Genomic DNA, 22701 nt, shown 5'->3' on the forward strand with positions numbered 1-22701 from the left:
CGCAGGAAATGGTGTTTGGTTAATTCTTTCTTGTAACAATAAACATATGAAGAGGCAATTGTGCTTAACTTTTGTGGGGAGATGCTGAGAGTTTCACTTACCAAATGCTTCCCAAATAGCTAATGATTTTTTTTTTCCATTTAGTCAAACTTAATCCTTCAATACTAGAAATATTCATACTTCAAAGGATTATTTCTCTGGTGAGATCAATAGCGAGACTGGACAAGGTATTGAAAAACAGCCTTTGTAATATAAAACAATTCAAAAAGAGAAACAATTACAGTGTTTACTAACTTTTCCAACAAGAGACACTCAGGAATTTCTCTCGAAAAATAAATTAAATTCTTTCTTGTCTCGACAATTGAATTTGTGTTTAAGAGTTGTTGATTCTTTGGAGTGGCATATAATTGAGGAAGTTGTTACCTATTGATAGCCAAATGTTGCAGATTTTATATCGATTTAAAAAGTTAGCTACAAAAGAAGATGCAAATATTTAAATAAACAATTGAACAATTGGACATTTGAATTCAATTGAGGGTGTGTGAACTTGCGGAAAATTGAAAAAGATTTGCAATTGAAAAAATTGAATAAGGAGTCCTTGTTATAGTTGTTGTTGTCCATTAAAGCCTCTATTGGGAACAATTTTCATCAAAAATTTATTTTTGAAGGAAATTGGCTGCATTGCTATAGGTAGAAACGTCAATATTCTATCAAAAATACAATTTCTGACAAAAATCGCTCTTAATGTCGAGAAACCTTTATACAATGAAAAACATAGCATAAAAGGCTTCGGTAATTTTGAATAAGGATGATTTCGCGTATTATGTTCTTGTGAAAAGTGCTTATGCTCAAAAAGACATGGCAAAATGTCCCAGACTTTGCGAAATTCTCGAACTCATGACTTAGACTCTGTACCTCAAAAATACTTTACATAATTTCCTGTTTACCGGTTTACAACCGATTTATAGAACCACATGAATCACTCAAAAAATCGTCCAAAATATCTTAAGAGTAATGTAATTGACTTTCTGATAAGAAAATTACTTATCGTTTATGAATCAGTTCTTTACTAGTTCGTAACCGATTGGAACCGGTTTAAACTTGCTAGAAATTCCAAGACCTTTCCATAGAACCTAAACATGATTCCAATTGGTTAAGAAATACGCCCTTTAGATCCATTATGACTTTTAAAGTTTCAATTTAATGTCCAAACCCATTAGGGTGGAATCACCACTTCTCGCCAGTGCCCCGCTTTTCGCCACTTAAATTGAAATCGTTATTTTCGCGATTTATGAAATAAATGAAGCACAAAGTTACTTGTATTTTTACTGCTGCTACGTATAGAGTCGAAAAATAGTAATTATTCGTTTTGAATTTACGATTTTAAGCATTTTTTAGAGCAATATTTTAAGCAAGTGCATCGAATCCAGTATTTCTTACCCAATATACTAACAGTGTCATCAAATTTTCATCAAGCAAAATGTACCTTTTTAGATAAATAATTTGTCTATTGAATATTTAATTAAACTTGTGGAATAGATAAAATTTGTATTTAGTTAATTAATATTTTATTTTACATTAAATTTATATAAAAATGAGGCATGGCGAAAAGTGGTAATATTTTGGAATGATTTTACCACCTGTCGCCATCTCTTTTCAAAAGGCGACGCTAACTTCACTACGTAGATTCTGAGTTGTCAAATCCGGATTGTTTACTTTATGCAATAAACCAATAGTTGTATTTCTCAAATAAAAGTGAAGAAAACTCATTTAAAGTGAGTAATAATAGGGTGATCATGAGGAAAGAGAAATACTGAATGTATTCTTTGCATAATATTGCTCAAAATAATTGAGTAACTTGAGATTTCAAGTGGGTGGCGAGAAGTGATTACAGAACTGGCGAAAAGTGGTAAAAAGTGGCGACGAAGTGGTTATTTTTGCATTGTTAATAAAAATCAGTTTTTTAAGTAGTCCAGGGTTAAATTGGACGACTATTGCTTTCACGAATCTTCAGCCAATAGATCTAAGTAACTTTGTGTCAAATTTCAGTTATATTGTAATAAGGGTTCAAAAGTTATAATAAAATTAATTCCCGTTTTTCCTAAACATGGCGATAAGTGGTTACTCCAACCTAATTGTCTCTCAAATGGCATAACTTCACAATAAATATAAGGGGATAACATATTGTTGGATGCACGTATTTGACCATTTGAGTAAGTTTTATAAATGTGTCAAGAAACAACCAATAAAATGAACAAAAATTTGAAAAACAAACATTTTTTATATGAAATAAAATTATTTAAATTTTTTGAGATGCATAAATAATATTTATGGATTAAATGTAACTCTTTCGAAAAAAGAAAAGTTAAACAGAAATTTTTTCTACAATTTTTCCACTTGATTTCTCCAATATACCTTTGTCAAGAAACTTTTGCCCGATATTGTATGTAGTTCAGGTAGATAAATGATATTAATACCTTTATTTAAAAAACATAATGCGTCTATAATTTTATTTACTTGTGCCTCTTGGTGATTTCTCCTTTTAGAATCAGCAGAATTTCCTTTTAATTTTCACTGACGGCGAAAGATTTATCAGTAGTTGTTACTTAATTGGGCATGGTCCAGTCTGTTATGTACATTGTGCAAGCCATTAAATTGATGGGTGGACTGTGTTTTAATGTGTGATTTTTGTTACTGGAAGTTCACGTTGGAGTAATTGAAAAGCCATTGTGGGAATATCTAATTTTGCAGTTTTTTTTTTTTACTTTGGCGTCGACTAAACCCTCAATTGTTTCTCTTTCATACTCACGCCCACTTTTAGGGGGTTTTAGATATATATGCAACAGCCCCCGCAGCATAGAAAAAAAAGTTCAATGGTGTGCGCGCGCGAGTGATGAAATTTTCGGGGGTTTTAATTTTGGACACATTTTGCATCATTTTAAAATCACGTACAACTCTTTATGCAAAAGCCAAAATACGTGCGGTAAATATGAATTTTATACGCGAGTTAGTACAGTTTCCAAAAACTCTCGAGGTACATTGTAAAATGTTACATATATATGGAGTAATGGGAGACTGAGGGGTAGTTGGATGTATGTGGAAAACCTTCACAAGAGGAAAATTCAGTTTAAAACCATCAATCTGTCGACAGTATGTTGTCTCTATCTTGCACGTTGCAGTGGAAGGATGGAAAAACTCTTTTACCACTCACATTTCCCAAACAATTTCATTTTAAAATACAACTACACCAGAAAATCGCCCACAATTTAATGAGATTTGTGGTTTTTGGCCCAACATCCTTGCAATCACACAATTTTTCCTCTCTGGATATTTGCTTTTTGTTTTATGCTGGGGAAAAGGATGGGAAATTTTGGTAGAGGGACACATTGGCTTAATTTATGAACAGTGAGAAATGTGAGACTGGAAAATGTAAGGTTTTTTTTTTAATCGTTAAACTTAGACAAATACACTAAGAATTGGTTTACTTCGTATAGGGGAAAGTGCCCATGCTATACACGGTCCCAAGCTTTACAATGACTAAATTTTTTGTAGTTTTTTCAATAAATGTGACTCATCTCTTCTATATTATAAAAACTAGAGGAAAATGTCTTGTTTTTAAAATATATTGCGGAGTTGTATTTATTCAGAAACAGGAAAAAAATTAGGCATTGACTAATTTTTTTAATAATTGTACTTTTATTATTATCAACTTTAACCCTTTAAGGACGAGAAGCTTCCCGCTGAGCGAAATTCAATGAAAGAAAGTTTCCCTAAATATTTTAGCCTAAATAAGAGATTTATGGTTAAAAAGGAATTTTCCCATCCCTAGGAATCCTGGAAAACTATGGGTCATATATGACCCAATCGTCCATAAAGGTAAAAAAGCACAAAATTTTCCAGACGACTAGTTTACTCGTTTGCTCTGTTATTTTTGTAGGGGGAATAACTTGAATATATTTGTAATAATAAAAAATATATTTAGAGTACGAGTAAAAATTAAAACGATCAAAAATTAATTTTAAAAAATCTCATTCGATTTTTGGTATCAAAGACTCTTGAGGACTGGTACACAAAAACAATATTTTTTGAAAAAACGTATTATTGTTTACTTCATTTTTAATTTTTATGATATTCATCGAAACAAATGGAAATTTCACATCTTCTTTGTGGAGAAAGGCTTTCGGTCTTCGTACATGCTCAGGCTTTGAACATTTCATATTTTTTCGTATTTCTTTAATTATTCTGATCCAGTGGCAATAGGGGAATGTAGACATGGTTCGCACAGAATGAACCTTCAAACGATGTGAATTTTCTGTTTGGTTGGTAAAAGAGCCAATTCGTCATGTCTCAGACATAAGATAGATAATTTTATTAACCTGATGAGACGATATGAGAAATGATAAACCAGTAGTTTTCAAGCAAAGAGAAAATTCGCATCGTTTGGAGGTTCACTGTGTGAGAACCATGCCTACATTCCCCTATACCTTCAGATTCATTAAAGGAACATGAGAAAAATATGAAAAATGTTCTAAGCCTGAGAATGTGCGAAGCTTGAAAGCCTTCCCCTACCTTGTTTAGCCAACTGTTCTAAAACCCCACTTCTGACACCATTTGTACTATATTCTGGTCTTTAGATAAATTAAGAGGAGATAGGAAATCTTGCAATTTTCACTTAACGTGCGTGGGAGAATCACGTTTAAGCATACAGTTATTATTTTAATCCTTCTTCCCATTCGGTGAAGAACTCTTTGATCACTTTTTGGACTCAAACACTTCATGCCATAAATGTATGAATAATTTGTTGTAGTTTTTTGATGGATTAGGAAGCCTCTGTGTTTGGTGTCCAAGCTCATCTTCTGCATCTTTTTTGCAATATATCACGTCGATTGTCTCACAACTTTGTGACTCTCTTCACCTTTTCAACAAATTTCTTTTCTGTATGTCTCTTGTCTCCTCCTTGAGTGTGTATCTTGTTTGCATGAGCTTCAACGTTGGTTGAAGATGATTGAAGGAAAATGGTGTATTCAAGGTCATTTGAATGTATGGTCATGTTGTTAGACTGGTACGATGAAATAGTGGGATTTAAGACAAATTTCGCGTCTTACAATTGTGGTCAAAATGATGTGGTGAAGAGAGAAGATGCACCGAAGAGTCGATTTGTGAGCTTCACAATATAATAAGAAGTATGCAGAAAATTTTACAGCAGTATAAACACATTAATTAATAAATGGTTAAATGCCTCCTAACAGTGTGATTTTAAGCTTCTCTTGCTCATTCGCCTCTCAAATTGCGGCTTAAGTAGTTTGCAAGATTATTAAGGATGAGGGCAATAAAAATACCACACGCATACGAGAAGAGGACGAAGTTCAAAGAGAAGTGGCGTGACTCATATTATTTCTTCCTTTTTTTTCCTTGTCCTTTGACTTAAGATAACCAAGTGAGGAGGTTGGTTTCTTTGGCTGGAGCACAATGAAAGGAGAAAAAAAAGAAGGAAGTTTATATTTTTATAATCTTCCGCCACAAATTTGATGCAAATTTTGATGTGTAGAGATCTTTATACATTTTTTTTTCAACTAAAGATTCCTGATTTTATTGATGCAATATGCGGAACAGTTGAGAAGTGACCCTTTGATGATGCATCTCTCAAGTCATGAAAATTATGCTTCTCTATTCTCTAAAAGTGTGGACTGTGAGTACATGAAACATTCCTCTATTTTACGACCTTCCAACGGACATTGTAAATTTTGACCTTTTTCCGTGCTCTCACTTCTTGCACTACAAATTGAGGGTTATATCTTGTGAATGGTCGGCAGATCTTTAGATGTTTCATATCATACCAGAAAGATTCAATTTCACTGATTTTTAGATCACTTTTAGAACTCTTTCATTGTTTATCTCCATGAGTAATAAAATACTCTATATTTTTTTCGTTTAGGGGAGGGGTAGCTTGTTTCTAATAGTTATTTAAGCCCTAGAATTGGAAAAGGATTTTTAAAGGCTTTTAAAAATTATTTTAATATTTTTTAAATCACTTCTTGTTTATTTGGAATGTTTCATTTATATTATAATTTTCAAATCGTTTAAACTAAGACCGTTAAAAAAAAGACAAACCAGAACAATAGAAATGTTGATCGAACGGTCATACATAAAGATTATCTTCTATCCTTTTCAAAGAGATAAGAAAAATTGAAACTGTTTCTTCTTTAAACTACCTCAACTATCTTAAAACAATTTAAACACTTTTTGAACGTATTTTTTTTAATATTTTCTTTTAATAAAACGTTTTTTTCACCTACTATTTTTTTTAACCTTCTATTACAATTAGCATGTTATAATTTCTCAATGAACATTCTGAACAATTTTTTTCGCTTTGAATAATTAATTAGAGTAAGGGCTCATAATTTTGCCCAGTCTGCTTATAAGCATCAATGTTCCAACTTTGAAGTGCGATATTTTTGATAGTAATTGACTTTTTTTGTTACTCTCTTTTCAGAAGGGTTGTTTAGAAACTTACCAAGCTATCTATCGTCTTTTTTTTACTAAAATTAGTTTTAATACGTTTAAAAATGAATTAATATGTAGAGGTGAATTAAACTCTTATTTTGGACAACTTGTTTATTAATTTGGCCAACTTGGCTGTAAATTTGGACAGCTAATCCGACTCAACAGGATGCCCATTGTTCTTCATTTCATGAACCAATCTTACCAAGTCCTCTTCCTGTTCATGTAAGGGAAACGTGTCACAAGAAGCCCGGAAACTTTGCATATCATTCATTAAAGTGAGTTGACTTCGGTACTCCAAGTACGTGCGGATTAGCGCATTCCTTGATCTTACCGGGAGCCTTTCAAGGCTTTTCTCGCTATATCTCTTTCGCAGAGATGATGCTTCTTTGTTTCTCCAGGCATTTGTTCAACCTAGTCATCACAAAACCTAAAACTTTACGAAATTTCGTGAGAAAAACACTTGTCCAAAATAAGGAGTATCACCTCACTGGTGAATATCTTAGAAAATTTCCCATTTTTCACACGAAAAATCTAAATCACAAGGCAAATCTCACATCAAGTCAAGTCTACAAAACACTACTAACGTGAATCAACACAATATTCAATGAATATTCAATAATATCACTCAAGAAAAGCGAGGAAACATTGTTAGTCCTTCGCCATGGCTAATTAAGACTGAAGTTAACACGAAGTTCTGTCATAGTTCTCGTAAGCAATTGCTCACACTGAATTTTCAACAAAGCAATTTTAACTCGAATCATATTCAAAATTTAACGTATTTAGTGTTAAAATCTTCCAAAAAGAACAAATATTTAAATGGAATTCATTATTCATCAAATATTGGAATAAAAAACCATAATTTTAATCAATTTATTTTTAGTGTCCAATTTTATGCTCAAAGTGTCAAAAATAAGAAACTGGTCAAAATTATGAGCCTTTCCCCTATTAGAATCATTATTGTTCATATTTTTAGTATTTTATACAAGGTTAGGTAACTGGATCGTTTTCCGCTTGTTTTTTAAACGCTTGTTTTTGGACTAATGAAATTCTTCTTTACTTCTTCTAAATCCATAGAATTATTCACTGTTTCATTCAGAAACATAATATAAAAAAAAATATCAAAATATTAAAGAAAATTTATAAAATAATGATAATACTGAAATAAGTCAGCATGCACTAACTGGGTCGCCTTTTCGCTAATTCACTTTTAATTAAACCTTTGAATTTAAAATACTTTTTTTCACAAGGAAAAAACAATAAATATTTTCAATCAAGCAGCTGTTATTAGCGAAAATATCACTGCTAGAAAATTTTTAGTTAAGAACCCAGCTGACACAGGATTGAAATTAATCTATTACACTCACTTATTTAATAATATTTTCATATGTTAATAACGTAATATAATGCACCGCCTACGCCCAACAATTCCGGGAGCATAGAAGAAGCATCCACAATACGGGGAAGGCGCTCCTGGGCGAGTCTACAAACGGACTAGCAGGTTCTTCTAACACGGGATATGGACATTGTAAAAATGATTAGTCTACAAACGGACTAGCAGGTTCTTCTAACACGGGATATGGACATTGTAAAAATGATTACCTTTGTAATGAATATATCTCGATACGATTAATAATAATAACTTATTTAATGGATGAAAATATTATTTTTGCTTTTTCTCAAACTTGAAAAGTTATATTATGTTATGTAGTGACTATATTACGGAAATAAAAATATTATTTTAAGTAGATTAGTCATAAACGATCCAGATGGCGAAGCGCCCGGATTAGCACACTTGACTGTAATTAAATTAATTGAAAAACAAAAATAACAGGATTTAAACTTGATGTTCTTAACAAAACTTTCTCATATGCTGCCATGTATGGATGAAAGGGAACTTTTGCCTCATATTGATTTCTCCTTTCATGTGTGCAACATAAAATGTTGAAGGGATGATTTTCACAATGCAAAATTCTTTGATATTGAAACAATTTTCATTGCTCTCTGACGGCGTGTGTGAGCTATAATTGCAATATAGCAATTTTTGCCACATGACTTGGCAACATTTTACTCGTTTTTATTACTCATTGAGATATATATAAATATATAATAGATTTGAAAAAAGGGAAAATTGGTTATTTAAAAAAAAATAAATGTTAGAAAGGATTGTCTATGAAGAATTAATTCCGCAATGTTTGTCCAATTTCTCGTTTAAATTGTATTTAAAATACTTTTATTGTTTAATGGGAGTTTCTCTCGTATTGTATGTTTATTTGTCTCTTTGGCGCAAATTTAGATAAATTGGTGAAAGAGGTGTAACAATGCGAACCTTTAGTAATGCAATCGAAGAAGGAGTAGTCCCCAGGTGATATTGTATCGAAAGCTATCTTGTCTTCTTTCTAACCATCTTTCTCGTAGCCAATTTTCTTCCATTTGTCTCCATGTTAATAATTCACTCGCGATGCATTATGTTCGTTTGTATCATTTGACAATGTTTTTTCTTCTTATGCCTTTTTCTGGTATCTTTGGATCCTCTTTTCTAAGTTGAATGAATAAAGTGTGTGTGCTAAAGTGAAAAATTGTGAGTCCTCTTTGCCTGTTGTTGCTAAAATCATTCACATATTGTGGCTTGGGTTGTATTTGCGATGTGATAAAAGAAGCGCGCACAATAAGAAAAACCGCCACACAAATTTAAATTTTAAATGTTTGAACATGGCAAACTTGCTGTTTTCCATGTTCGATTGTGTTTCGATCAGTGGACAGAACAAGAGGTGGATGATAACGCAACAAAAAGTCTAAGGGGGGGACATGCAAAAGGGAGGCCTGCATCGACAGGGTGCGAGGAAGATGGAGAAAAACAGTCACATATGTGTATTTCACATGTAATTTGCACACAATGCATAATCCTTAAGCACACAAATACACACCTGGGATGAATTTTCTTCTTCATTTCACTTGAGAAACTTATGTACTTTGAAAAATTAGGCATTGGGAGGTCTTAAACTGCGTGTTAACTGCATACTGAAATTGTTACAATGAGTAGAGTTCATATGGAATCGTTTAGCCAAGACACCAACCAAAGAACCATTTGATATTACAGTTATTAATGTGTTAAAACATTAGCGAATGGCTTATTCTAATCATAAAGAATATTAAATCGATTTTGATAAAAGTTCACACGTAAAACCAGTCAAATCCTCATAGAATCTATGAGTGTTTTAGAGGTTATGATCACTGATATCCTCATAACATCTACATTATCATGGTTTTTATCAAAAATATTGATATGGGAGAAAAATCTTTGAGAAAATTGTATACAATAATTTATTTGGGTTGAGTTAGACTGGGCTTCAAAATTTAAAAGTGTATAGCCACGACACACACCAAAAAATTAAAAAAAAAAAAACTGTAATACGCTTACTTGCATTTTACTTACTTTATTGTGCTTCTTCTTTGCTTCCCACAAGAACACTTGATATTGTAAGCTTTTTTCAAAAAAAAAATCATCTTTCGTTAATTAGAAAATTTAAATAAATATAGCAGTGCCGTAAAATAATGGTGGTGTCCCAAGAAGCAAAATAGCTGCCTTATAGAACCAAGTCTTAAACAAGTTTTTTAGTGCACTTTTAAAATACTTAAAGTGAGAATTTTCTGTAGAAATTCCTATAGGAGCTCTTAAGATCCTTAACAGTGCGCCACTTTACTTATAGTAATCTCAATGATGGGACCAAGAGCGTTATAAGTAAATAAAAAGATTTTTCGTTCTATAGTGCCTTACTTAAGGAATTCTACAACACTATATTAAGAAAAAATTGTTTCTTGGGGTATGTCTTGTCTCGCGATCGCCTGATCAATTTCCCACATTCTCGTTGTTGTTTCTCTTTAATTCTGACAAATATCTCAGAATGAGTGAGATGTTGTATTTAAAAATTGCATTAGAACTAAAATTTATGAAAAATAATTTCAAACAAGGTTACCCTTTTAAAAATTCGCGATAAAATTTTGACAGTTACCCGCGACACCTTTAGTTACAAAATAATTGCGAAATTTAGTGTCTGCACAGTCGGACTTTGTTTCTCGAAAAGTGTCTCGGCTAAAAGTTTTGGAGTAACTTTTCTATTTTCCTAAAATGTAGTTTATGTTTGAAAAAATCATAAAAATTTCTATTTTTTAACTGAAAATTCGCTTAAAATTAGAAAAATTATGAAATACTACAAGAAGCTGTCGATGTCGAAGGAGTAATTCAATGATTGTTAAAAGTTTTAATTATGGGACAGGAACATTATGAGTCTCGTTACGTAAAAGTTAAGACTGACATATTTTGACACTCGAGACACATTTCTAAATTCGAAGAGGAATTATACTTCAGCCATCATACGGGCGAAGCGATAAATAAAAGTGCCTTTTATTAAATTTTCGAAATCGTTCTTTGAATGTACTATTTTGTCTTAAGGAAACTTTGGCCTAGGGTACTCGGATTAGCTAATATACATCACAGCAAAATTTCGATTTTTTTTTTGACAATCAATTATGAACACAAAAATATACTGTGTTTTGGCGGTCAATTGAACTATTAGCATTTTCAAACTTTGTGCCACAACCGCCACAACCTTATCATTCACAAGTAGATCTTAAAAAATTCTAAGATCTATTTGAAAAGCCAAATAAGAGACAATCTTCTTGATACTTTCACAAGGTGGCTAAAATACATCCTGTTCGAATTCGAACTGCTCAAGTGTCAAAATGTGTTGGTCTTCACTTTTTTGTGAGGAAAAACAAAAAGCCATGATGTTTATTTAATCAATCCATAATCACTGAGTAAGTATTTTGCGAGCTTTTTAGTGTGATATTTAATAAATTTTCCCCATCTTGTTCGACAATTTAGTATGAAAATTCGAAATTGAATTTGAATTCTTCGAACTTCAACGACTTTTTGTGCAAATAGAGTTCCATTTACCTTTTATCCAAGACACTATTGGAAAATCAAAATCTACTTGTGTTTGCACCAAATCCCTCCATTTAACCAGGACACTAACCTTGGAGCTACCATAAAAATTATTATTTTTTTATCTGAGTGTATTTCCTTGTGTGAATTCATATGTTACTTTGAAATTCATCTCACTTTGGATGTTCCCTTGTGGAAAAGAAGTAGTAGCTGGGCGTATTAAGTATTTGTCTTTATGGAGAAGTTATACAAGAAGTCACAATACTGTTCCTTTACTTCTTTTCTTTCAAATGCACTCGTTTTTTCTGCTGTGACATCGTTAATCCACCTTGTTGGTCTCCTTGTCTCTGGCCTTTTTTCTGCATTTTATTGTATATTATAATTCTTTTATCGCGCCAGAGGAGAGACCTTTTTGTCCAATATGGGATGAAGAGGCTGCTGGCAAACAAAAAAAAGAGGGAGTGCAGAACAAGATTTACGAACTGTTCAATGAGAAATTGAGCATATTTAATCTCTTCTGGTTCTCTCACTTGTATGTATCCTGTTGTTCTTTTTTTTTTGGTTTGTTTTTTTTTTCGATGCATTTTGCAAAATTCAGGACTTAATTTAATGGTCGATTGCGCGAGTGGTGCTTTATTTTGTTGAGATACATAATGTTTTGTGTTTTTGGGAGTGTTATTTCCCAACTTTTTATTTTGTTGTATAAAATGCCAATTTTTCACAGGGGGTTTTCCAAAAAAAGGGGGTTGTAAAGTAAGGGATTTACCATGTGGATTTTGTGATGTGTGTCTGCTGTGTGTTTTATGCCAATGGAAGAAAATTTATGTATTTGATGCACTTGCTTGTCGAACAAAATGCGTGTATATGCAATTCCAGAAATGCAAGACAATAATAAAAAGGTGGATTTTAAGTATGCATCTCTAGTTGAAATCTAGAAAGAGAAAGAGGTTCTTGTTGGGAAGAAGAAAAGGCACAAACTTGCATAATTTGATCTTTTTGAGAAATTGCCAGTTTGCAGCTGGTGAATTTTCACTTGTGATTCATCGCAATAAATATTTTCCGAACAAATTTATTCACAAACTGGATAAAGAGTGTCAAATGGTATATGCATGTGAATCTATACAATGTGGTTTTCAAGATTTTTGTTTTCTTTATAAAGTTGGTCTCAAATTGAGAGCAGTGAGTTTTGCATGTCGTCTGTGAGTTGAATTTATCAATTATGATGATTTTTTCTTGTGTTTCTTGCCAAAGCCAAAGAGATTCCTTCAAACTGATAAGGACAACTTCTTTTTCTTCCTTAAAATTTTCAATGGTTGAGGATAAAGAGTTTCCATATATTTTAAGTGAAGAGGCGATTATGCATGAAGAAGAGAGAGATGCTTGTGAATTGATGGCGCGATCGAAGACAATTTTTCGCTGGGTTGGCAAAAGTGCATATACTCACCAGATGATTCCATTGAATGCAAATTTTTACGATACACACTTAACGCATATCGACATTGTGTGAGCTTAAACTCCAGGCAAAAGGATTTTTAATACATATTTTGTTGTTTTTTTTTTCAAGTTTCGTTGGGGCAACTCTATACTCCATGTTTCTTGTATTTAAGCACAATGTTGTAAAATGCTGACTGTTCCTTTTTGCCGTCTTGTCTCATTGATATTGTTATTGGCGATATAATGGTTGTTTGCCAATATAATTGATAACAATTTTTCTCAGTGATTTAATGACTCGTCCAATGGTGTATGCTTTAAGAGGTTACCTGAAGAAGTTGTGGAGAGAACCGCTCTTCGGATTGGTGCACTGGATGCATTATATTGCGTGTAGTATCTTGAAAAAGGTATTACAGAATGTTTGAAAAATCTTTGAATTTGAAATGTTGATTTTCTTCCAAATATAGATAATCATAAAAATTCTGTTATGAACCTAATTCTCTTATTTAGTTAAAGAGTAAGTTTGGAATGTGAGGTTATGCTGAATATAACTTTTAAAATATATTCCAAATATATTTTTTTTCAATTTTTTACACATGATAGACAAATATGTAAATATATATCAACAGATACCAAGTTTTATAGAAAACGTAAATACAAAAAGAACAATCTTTTAAACCAAAAATCTTACCTAAAAATTGTTTTTAGCTTAGCTAAACTTATCCAAAAATCTTGAAACAAATTATTGAGAACAATTCACAAAAAAAAAGAACCAGAAGATTCCAATAAAGGTGAAGCTTATTTTTGTAAAACAGGATTTTTTGTGATAAAAGATAGTCATGTCGAAAAATTTTCAAGATTATCAGAAGTTGGAATTGTAAGAATTACAAAACTTTACCAATTTATTTTTTTTATAAATTGAATAAGAGGGAAAATAATAGAATGATATTATACTTTAAAATTTTTTTATAAGATTTATGCGTATTTTTATAGTTTAATCTAACAAAAGCATTACACTACATCGATTACCTTTGTTACAAATTGATTGGATACCATTCGTGACGATCAATGAATTTCGTTATAGTTTCATTTACTCATAAATAAAAGAGATTATGGTTTTTTACGGATAGTTTTTTTTTAATCTGAAAAATTAATCAGTAAACAAAAATTTCCTTAAGGGATTACGTGGGTCACGAAGACTACAAAACTGCGTTTTTTTTTAAACTTTATTCCGCAAAAAAACGTGTTTAATTCAAGCTTTTAAGCACATAATAAACATAATATCAATATAATAAATTGACATTTTCTGAAATTTTTATTTAAAGTCGTTTTGACCTGGGTTTTTAAGACCTTTGTAGAAAAAACGACTTTTTTTCTGTGGACAAGATTACTTGCAAAAAATTTATCGAAAGACAATGTCCAAAGTCAAAAACCCAAATATTTTGTAATAGTAGATGATTTAATTCGTATTTGAGCGTGGAATTTTGTTTAATTGATTACAACTTATTTTAGGACAATGCGCGTGGTGTAAAATACGCTGATTTTTTTTTAAATTATTACTAATAATGCAAATTTCAATATTTTTTCAAAAGGCCTTCGCTCAAGTACGATTTTAACTTTTCTGGTTACAAGATATATGTCGTTTTCTAACTTCAAATAAACCTTCTTTGAAAAATGTTGTCCATCGAAAAGTAAAGTTTTTTTTTCAAAAAGGTCTGAAAATCAGGTGCAAATGGTAGGGGAAAGTGGTCTGTCTTTGAACGCGGCAGGCTTTGAATGTTCCAATTTTTCTCCTATTTCCCAAAGCTAAAATTCCATTTTGTTAATCGAATTTAATAGAAAATAATTAATAGTTCATAAAATTAACAAGTTAAATTAACAATAGTTCACAAAATAGAATTTTCACTTTGGGAAATAAGGGAAAAAATGAAACATTCAAGGGCTGCCGTGTTCAAAGGCAGACCACTTTCCTGGGTCACGGTCAAAATCCCGAAAGCCAAAATCCCGAACGCCAAAATCCCGAAAGCCAAAATTCTGAATAGGCCAAAATTCCGAATTTTTAAAAGTGTCTGCTATTCCTAGAATTGCACCCGCGCTTGCTGGAGGCAAAGGGAAATCTTCTGCGTCTTGGGAAATTATTCTGAACATTTTCCTCCATATAATTTTATCCCTTTCACGATTTCGAACATTCGGGATTTTAGCTTTCGGGATTTTGGCTTTCGGGATTTTGGCCTTTTCGGGATTTTGGCGTTCGGGATTTTGGCTGCCACCGCACTTTCCCCTATAATTTTTAAATAAAAATTTGAGAAGTTATTGTTAGTATACTGTTCTTAAATGATTGAATGAAGTATCTTTTCATCATGTTGGAAAATTTTTAGAGAAAATGATTTTTGTAACTCATGTAATCCCTTAAGATATTTAGTTTTTTTTTACTTTCATTTCATTTTAATATACGTAAAATGCATATATATACGTTAAATGGTTAAATCTTTATTTTTAGTGTAATTAAAATGATTATATAGAAGATAATTTAACCCTTTTTAAGGACGATTGGAACACCGGTGTCCCATAAGGAAAATAATTTTTCCTAACTACCTAAAGTTATTTTTTTTGTATTTATATGTATGTAATTGCAAAGTAGAAGGTTGAAGGAATCTAGGATATTTTTTGCAAGTCTCCACCTATTTGCTGTATGATAAATATTTAAGTTAAAAAATGACGAATTTTTAAATTCACATAGGGGAATGTTGGTAAGGTTCGCACAGAGTGAACCTTCAAACAACGCAAATTTTCTCTTTATTTAAAAAAAGCTAGTGCGTTATTTCTTAGCCAAAAGATAGATAATTATTAAGGCCATGAAATGAGATGAGAAATGGTAAGTCAGCTCTTTGCAAACAAATAGAAAATGCGCATCGTTTGAAAGTTCGCTCTGTGCGAACCATGCCTACATTCCCCTATTGAAAATTATTTTAGTTATTTTTTTACTTTCAGTTTTTTTAAGCAAAACCGTTTTGGAAAAGGAAACTATAATACTCAATCATAAAATTTTTCGTTAGAGTGAAAATTATCAGTCATTGGTATCGTCAGAAAAATAATTTAAATTTTTGGGCTATTTTTGTCCCTATCGTTCATAGAGACAAAAAATACAGACTCTGTTTGCTTCTCGAAATTTAGATGTAAGACGTTTTACAAGTTCTGTTTATCGGTTTCATTTTTATTGCTGATTTTCGATCAGCTAAAACTGTCTCGTCGTTAAAGGGTTAAAGAATTTGGAGATAACCATGGTTAAAACTCAGGAGCAAGAAGTTTTCAACTTAGCAAACATGCTATTACAATCTTGAGAGAATTAAATCTTACAATTTATCAAATCAATCAATTTCTCGGCTTATTTATTTCTTTTACCACTTTGCATGCCATCAATAAAGTCCGAAATGACGATAAAAGATGTAATATTATAAAATATTTAAATTATAGACGAATTAATCAGTTCAAAATACATGGAATATTCCAATTATTTTGTTGAAACAACTTCACTTTCCAAATTTATTCACTTCACACAAAACAGATGATTCTGATTCTGAATGAACAGCTCAATAGGAATTATGATTTCGAAAGGAAGATTTCGAATCAAAATACCCAGGTTTAAATGGACCTCAAAGGCTTCAAACTTAATGAAAATACATCAATTCTGATAAATTTGTATTTTGAAAACCTCTCTCTCTGAGATCATTTTCAGTTAGGTCTTCTCTTGGCTGACTTTTCCCTAAAAATGATGAAGGTTCTGGGTTGTAAATTTCCTGGATTTTAGCATGAGATTTGTGAGTCCTTTTCGATAGACTATAAATTTTTCAGTGACATCATTGACTTGTTTTCCCACTTAGCAAATTGACAAAGAGTTGTGTGAGGATGTGTAACAAGCGTGATCGATATGATTTCAGCCCAATTTTGAATTTTTCCTTTTTCCCATGTTGCAAATGCCGTGTGTTTGTCCCCCAAATTGGCCATTTAACACTTTCTGGGCGACGGGCGGAAATGCACAAAATGAATTTGTGAAAAAAAACTTTCAGATAAATTAAAATTCAATCAGTGGGTACTTTTTTTACTGGATGGCATGGTGTCTCCAATTAAATAGAGACATCCCATGGGGTACAAAGGAATAGGGGGGGATGGGTGAAAAATATTGACATGTTTGAAAAGAGGAGGTGAAGGTTTATTTTTTGTTTGTTGATTCGCGGCTATTTCGCCGTTTTGTCATTCTGCAGAAGTGTCTGGCAAAAGGGTAAATTCCTGAATTTGGAATCAATGGTGTAACGTATCTCGTTGACAAGAATTGTTAACCTCGTTGACCAGTTTTTGTCTCTGGGACGGCTTGGAAGACTCTGTGGCGGAGAGGTTACTCTTTTGCTGTATCATCAATCAATTTATCGACGACTTTTTTTTTAGCAATACCTTGCTGTGAACGGAGGTGCATAGGGCTTTTTTTCTTCGATGTATTTTGAGGTTCTTATCAAAAATGTCAATGGTTTGCTGGCTGTTGCAATTGGCGCGAACAGAGAGGGAATTGATGAAATATTTATAGAAGGATGGATATGTCGTATATATTTTTGTCTTTGATCGGTTGTTTTTTTGGAGTTGGGTGTCGTTCGATTTTTGAAGACTCAATTCCCAGGAAAGGAATGAATGTTGTTGGTGTGACAGGGTTGTAGATTGGAAGAAGCATTTTTCACACGAAAATATTGATTGGTTGACAGAGAATGAATTTACTGTATCAAAAATTAATTGAATTTCCACTTTTGAAAAACAAATCTTTCTCATCCCAATTTCTTCTTGAACATTGCTTTCTTTCTTTTTATTAATTGTTTATTGTGATATTTCTCCAGCAGCCCCGAAGACATCAAATGGGGCCGAACCACTTAATTTACGTTTGGACAATGGAATTCATCCACTCTACCGTCTTCCGCATGCTTATTCACTGTCCAAAAGATACTTCCAACAAGGTTAGTCAATTTTTCTTTTTTTATTCCACAATTACTTTTTGCTCCATGGGGCCTAAGGTTGTCACATCCAGAAATTTTGAAGAAGATATTCTCACTATTTCATGATGTTTCTCACCTTTCAAAACCGCCACAGAAAAGAATGACGTGCATGGAGAAATCAATGAAATTTCTTATAACACGAGCAAAAGAACTTATAATATTTTGAGGCCAAAGAGAGGCGTCTTTGAAGCATGCCAGAAGTTTGAAATAGTCCCCAAAGAAAGGGTTATAGTGTTACCACACAAAAAAAGACTTAGCAATTCCTTTATCTCTCAATTTTGTGTCTCAATGTGATGAATTCGCTGGACATGGTGCAAAATGCTCCCGGAGAGGATGATGTGTGTTGTGTGGTAGGGCACAAAAAGGTGTTCGATTATTCAATAAACTGGAACGTGTCTCTGTTTCAGAAGCTGGTAGACATTTTTCTCAGTCCCATTCTCAACATAACACACTTGTTCAAAATTCAATATTGCTTTTTTTCTCGTTTTTAATCTTTAGTGAAGCCTTGTTTTGCTTCTGATTCCTTTCAGAAGGGACAGTTTACTGCATTTGGTTTTGCAGATCATTATGGCCCCGGTATACCTTTTAGATCAGGAAAATTTCATGAAGTCGAAATTGGAATCGCTCTCTTGCTCACACGCTTTGCATATGTCTATCTCATTCTTTCGCACTCTTCTTCTTTTTTTAAACATCACAAATTCAATTTAGCTTAATCGAATTTGGAGAGAGAAAGAAGGATATGAATATATACAAAACATGTGAGAAAGAAAGGGATGTCAATTTTGATTTCATGAAATTTTCCTTGTCTAAAATGTGTGCCGGAGCCTTCAGGAATTATTTTTAGTACATTATGAATTTTAGTACAAATTAAAATTTAGGTACAGAATTTAGGTATCTGTGCTTAACCTCGTGATTTATGCAGTATATTGGATTAAGTAGAATTAAAATAAGTTGGGAAAATATAAATGCATAATAACTTAGTTGCTTAGAATATTTTAGGACATTAAATATTAGTGTTACAACAAAGTACGTGGGATTGAAAGTCAATTTTTAACAGATTACTTGTTATATATGACGAAGTCAACTTGCCTTTCTGTTTATAAGAAAAAAAAAAGTGTCTTGGATTGCAAGAAAAGGGATGTTGTATGAGATAAATGGTAGTGCATGTGGCTATATTTCTAATTATTTTTCGACTGTCATGAAAATTAATAGATAATGAGTAATTATAGTTTGGCAACGAGCAGCTTTTCATTCAAATTGATTAATTGTCATCGGTAATGATGTTTTTGATAGTTTTGCCCGATTTCAGTCAATAACGCTATGCAGATCGGCGTATTTTATTGTTTTTGGTCTTCCAACCCTCAGCCTTTGAACCGTTTAAACCCAATTTTACGTTAGTTTTCGATAATGGATATTCGTCGTATGCGTTTTTACTGCTCGAACTACACAGAGCGAGCAGTATAACATAATCCCTCAATTTTTTTCAACCCCTAAAATTTCCACCTTCCACCCCCTGCAGACCACTTTTTTCGACAAATCTTCGCGTTGCAGATGATTTCTGAGATATGTCATGACGTTGTTTGTTCGTTCAGTTGTTGGCTGATCTAGAGGCCAAATGGTAAGGCCCGTTTCATACCTAAGGTTTAGCCCAGTCCCGATGGTCTCGAAATTCAAAATAGCAACCAATTTTATTGTTTTTTCAAAATTTAATGGATCACTTTCTCATGTTGTCAAATAATCCAATAGTGAATTAAAATTCAATAGTGATGATTTTTCAAAAAAAAACCACGTCGATTGATAAGAAATTAGAGAAGTTAAGCCATATGGCTAAGCCTTATGTGCTGGACACACTTACGACTAAAGCCCAGAGACGACTAAGCTCATTCATAACCAAGTCAGTTCCTGACTCACTACAAAAGAGGCTTAACATTTTCTGGTACTCACAAAACATATCATTCGTGGGTTTTTATGCAGATATTTCTACTGAAATGCGCTAGTACACCTTTGAAAATGAAACTACTTTTAAATTTACTTCACAATTCACGTATAACAACAAGAATTATTCACTAAAATCGCTTAAATTGGCTTAAGTCGCGAGTTAGCTTCCACCTCATAAATAAATGTAATTAACCATAACTATTGCACGTGTACTGAGACATGAATTTACAAATAGTTTCATTTTCAGAGGAGTATTATTTAATGCATTTCAGTAGAAATATCTGAAAAAACCCACGAAACTTATGTTGTGTGGATACCAGTGAATGCTAATCCTCGTTCGTAGTGTGTCAGGAACTAACTTGGCTATGAACGAGCTTAGTCGTTTCTGGACTTTAGTCTAGGGCATTAGATCTGAAGCCCGTATAAGAGATAGCGACTTGGGACCTTCAGGGAACCCCTCTATAAGTTGATCCAAGGATCGTTAACATTCTCATTATTTTCCTATACTCCTAAACCACCCCTCCAAAACCATATATTTTTGGAATTCCTTGAAAACGTGCTGTGTGATTTTTTTTTAAATTTTTGTATGTTCTAGATATTACCCCGGCAGACATTTTGTTCATAAACGAAAATACCATTGAATCATTCATAATAACGGGTTGTCAAGGTCAAAGGTTTAAAAATGCTCTAGAGAGCGTATTTTTCATCCAAATGGTATCATATTTGAGTTCGTCGGAAAGGTCTTGGAATTTCTGATAAAACTGAGGCGGTTTCAATTGGTTCTGAGCCAGTAATGCATTGATTCATGGCCAATAACTAATTTTTATGTGAAATTCAGTTATTTTACTCCTAAGGTGTGTTTTGGACGGTGTCTATTGACCGCTAATGCTACTAAACTCGCGCTGATCGTGTTGATTAAGCATAAGGGAAGAGTACCCCGGATCGGAATGTTAAGAGATATGCTCCATATTTAGTTGAAAATACAATCCTCAAAACACTATTTGGTATTTTTATGTATGCTAATTGGTATATTAATGATCCCTTTAACTATATCTGCGCATTTCAATTTTTAATTTTTACAATAAATTAATAAGAAATATGTGTAATTGCAAACTTGCACTCTGTACCTCGGATCGTCACGAATTTAATCTGGCGTCTCACGGAAAAATGGTTTTATATATTAAATTTGAGCTTAATGCAGTGCATTCTTGTGAGAGCTAAACGCTAAAAAGTAGTTAATAATTTTTGAAAATTTATTTGATTTGGAGCAATAATACGGTATTAACCTGACGATCCGAGGAACACTGCGCCGATCGCTGGTGCTCTTCCCTTATATGCTCCATGTGGTTTAGGGTGGCTTATTAAAGAGGAAATTAAAAAAAAATTACAAATATTTCTTGAATTGAATTAGTTTTTTACTAGTATTCAATTTTGTAAAAGTTCTTCTTACCCTTTAGCTTTAGCCAACCCATTTCACAGAGTTACACAAGGAGTTATACAGAGTGCATAAGTTTTTGGATTATCTCCTTGTACCTTGTGGCATTTTATTCGTTGTTTTGTAAGGTGTGCTTGTTCGAAAGACCACAACGAGAAAACAGAAGATTTGAGAAGAAATAAACACTTGTTTAGAGTTCTTCTACACTTTTCTATACGTATCTCTGCTTCTGGTAGTGTGAATGGTATGGAAGGGAATTTGATGTCTCAATCGATTTGGGTGAATTCGGCAGATTATTTGAACCAGAAGATAGGATGAACAAAAAAAAATTATATTAATATTTCTTTTTCTATGTTACACGAGGGAGTGTTGAGTGTCATCTTTCCAACCCTCTTCTTTGGCATATAGCTTTTCTTTTTCGTCAGTTTTGTATGTCTTTTGGTGGTGTATCTTCCTGGTTCTCTCGCACCCTTGCAAAAGACAAAAATCTAATTATGAAATAAACAACGTTTAATATCAGGATTTTTTTTTCCTGGGCAATAGACAGTGGGTGAATGGGGGATTTGGAGTATGAGGACGAGGACCATAAGAAAAGTATCTTGGTTCTTCTTGAACTTTCCCTCTTTTTATACCCAGGCAATAATCTTCTCTTCCTCTCAAGAGGCATCCCTTTGAAAAAAGTTCTCAATTGGGAGTTAAAAGAATGTCCTGTTTTTTTGTGTATGTCCTTAACACTTGACAAGGAGGAAGGCAGCAAAAAAAGACACGCGAAAGGCGAGAAATTAAAAGTGTTTATTGCTTCTTTTTGTGTGGGCAACAAGCTGAGATTTTTCACCCATTTGGGCGATTTTCAATGAAAAGCCAGGAGGGTGGATAAACGCTAAGGAGAGGACCTTAGTCTATAGAAAAAAATCCTTGAGGGAGAAATTATTTGATTCGCTACAATGAACGCGTTTCTTCTGCATTTTTTCGCCTTTTTTAGGGCATTCAGTGTACTTGGAAAATTAGGGGTTGGCAATTTGGACAGTGTAGGGGTTAGTTCAACGCTCCAACCAAAGTTTATTGACTTTGCCAAGAATACTCTCAAAATTTAGCATAATTTATTATCTGTCGTTTGCTAATCTGTTAACTCAATTTGAGTTATAAATTTAATTAACAAGTTTCTTTTTCAAATAACATTTCAATCAAATATGTGCGATTTTTCCGGAGTGTATATAAATTCTCATATTGCCAGTTTTTTTTGCTGCTTCTCACTGACACAATTGGGTGAGAAGGGAATTTAATTAAGTAAAATTACGCCTCTTGTGTTTTAATTATGTTCTTAAGGCCACCGTGAAGATTTAACTGTGATTTTTTGCGTTCAACTCACTCCATCAAACTTTCCAAATGATTTCCCATTTTATCTGTTGCCATTT

General features: G+C 32.8%; 1 protein-coding gene across 7 annotated transcripts in view; it reads left to right on the forward strand.

The window, feature by feature from the left end:
* Positions 1 to 22701, forward strand: part of LOC129802926 (protein Teyrha-meyrha) — a 124332-nt gene that overhangs the window by 22209 nt on the left and 79422 nt on the right. For 4 of the 7 annotated variants that reach the window (XM_055849159.1, XM_055849157.1, XM_055849161.1 and 1 more), the window contains exon 4: positions 17758 to 17874. The exons of 1 other annotated variant lie outside the window; for it this stretch is intronic. In XM_055849159.1, coding sequence (XP_055705134.1) covers positions 17758 to 17874 — 117 coding nt within the window. The remainder of the gene's footprint in view (positions 1 to 17757; positions 17875 to 22701) is intronic. 2 more of the 7 variants (XM_055849158.1, XM_055849160.1) reach the window with 1 other exon arrangement.

The sequence above is a fragment of the Phlebotomus papatasi genome, chromosome 2 (genome assembly GCF_024763615.1).
Source record: "Phlebotomus papatasi isolate M1 chromosome 2, Ppap_2.1, whole genome shotgun sequence".
Lineage (NCBI taxonomy): Eukaryota > Metazoa > Arthropoda > Insecta > Diptera > Psychodidae > Phlebotomus > Phlebotomus papatasi.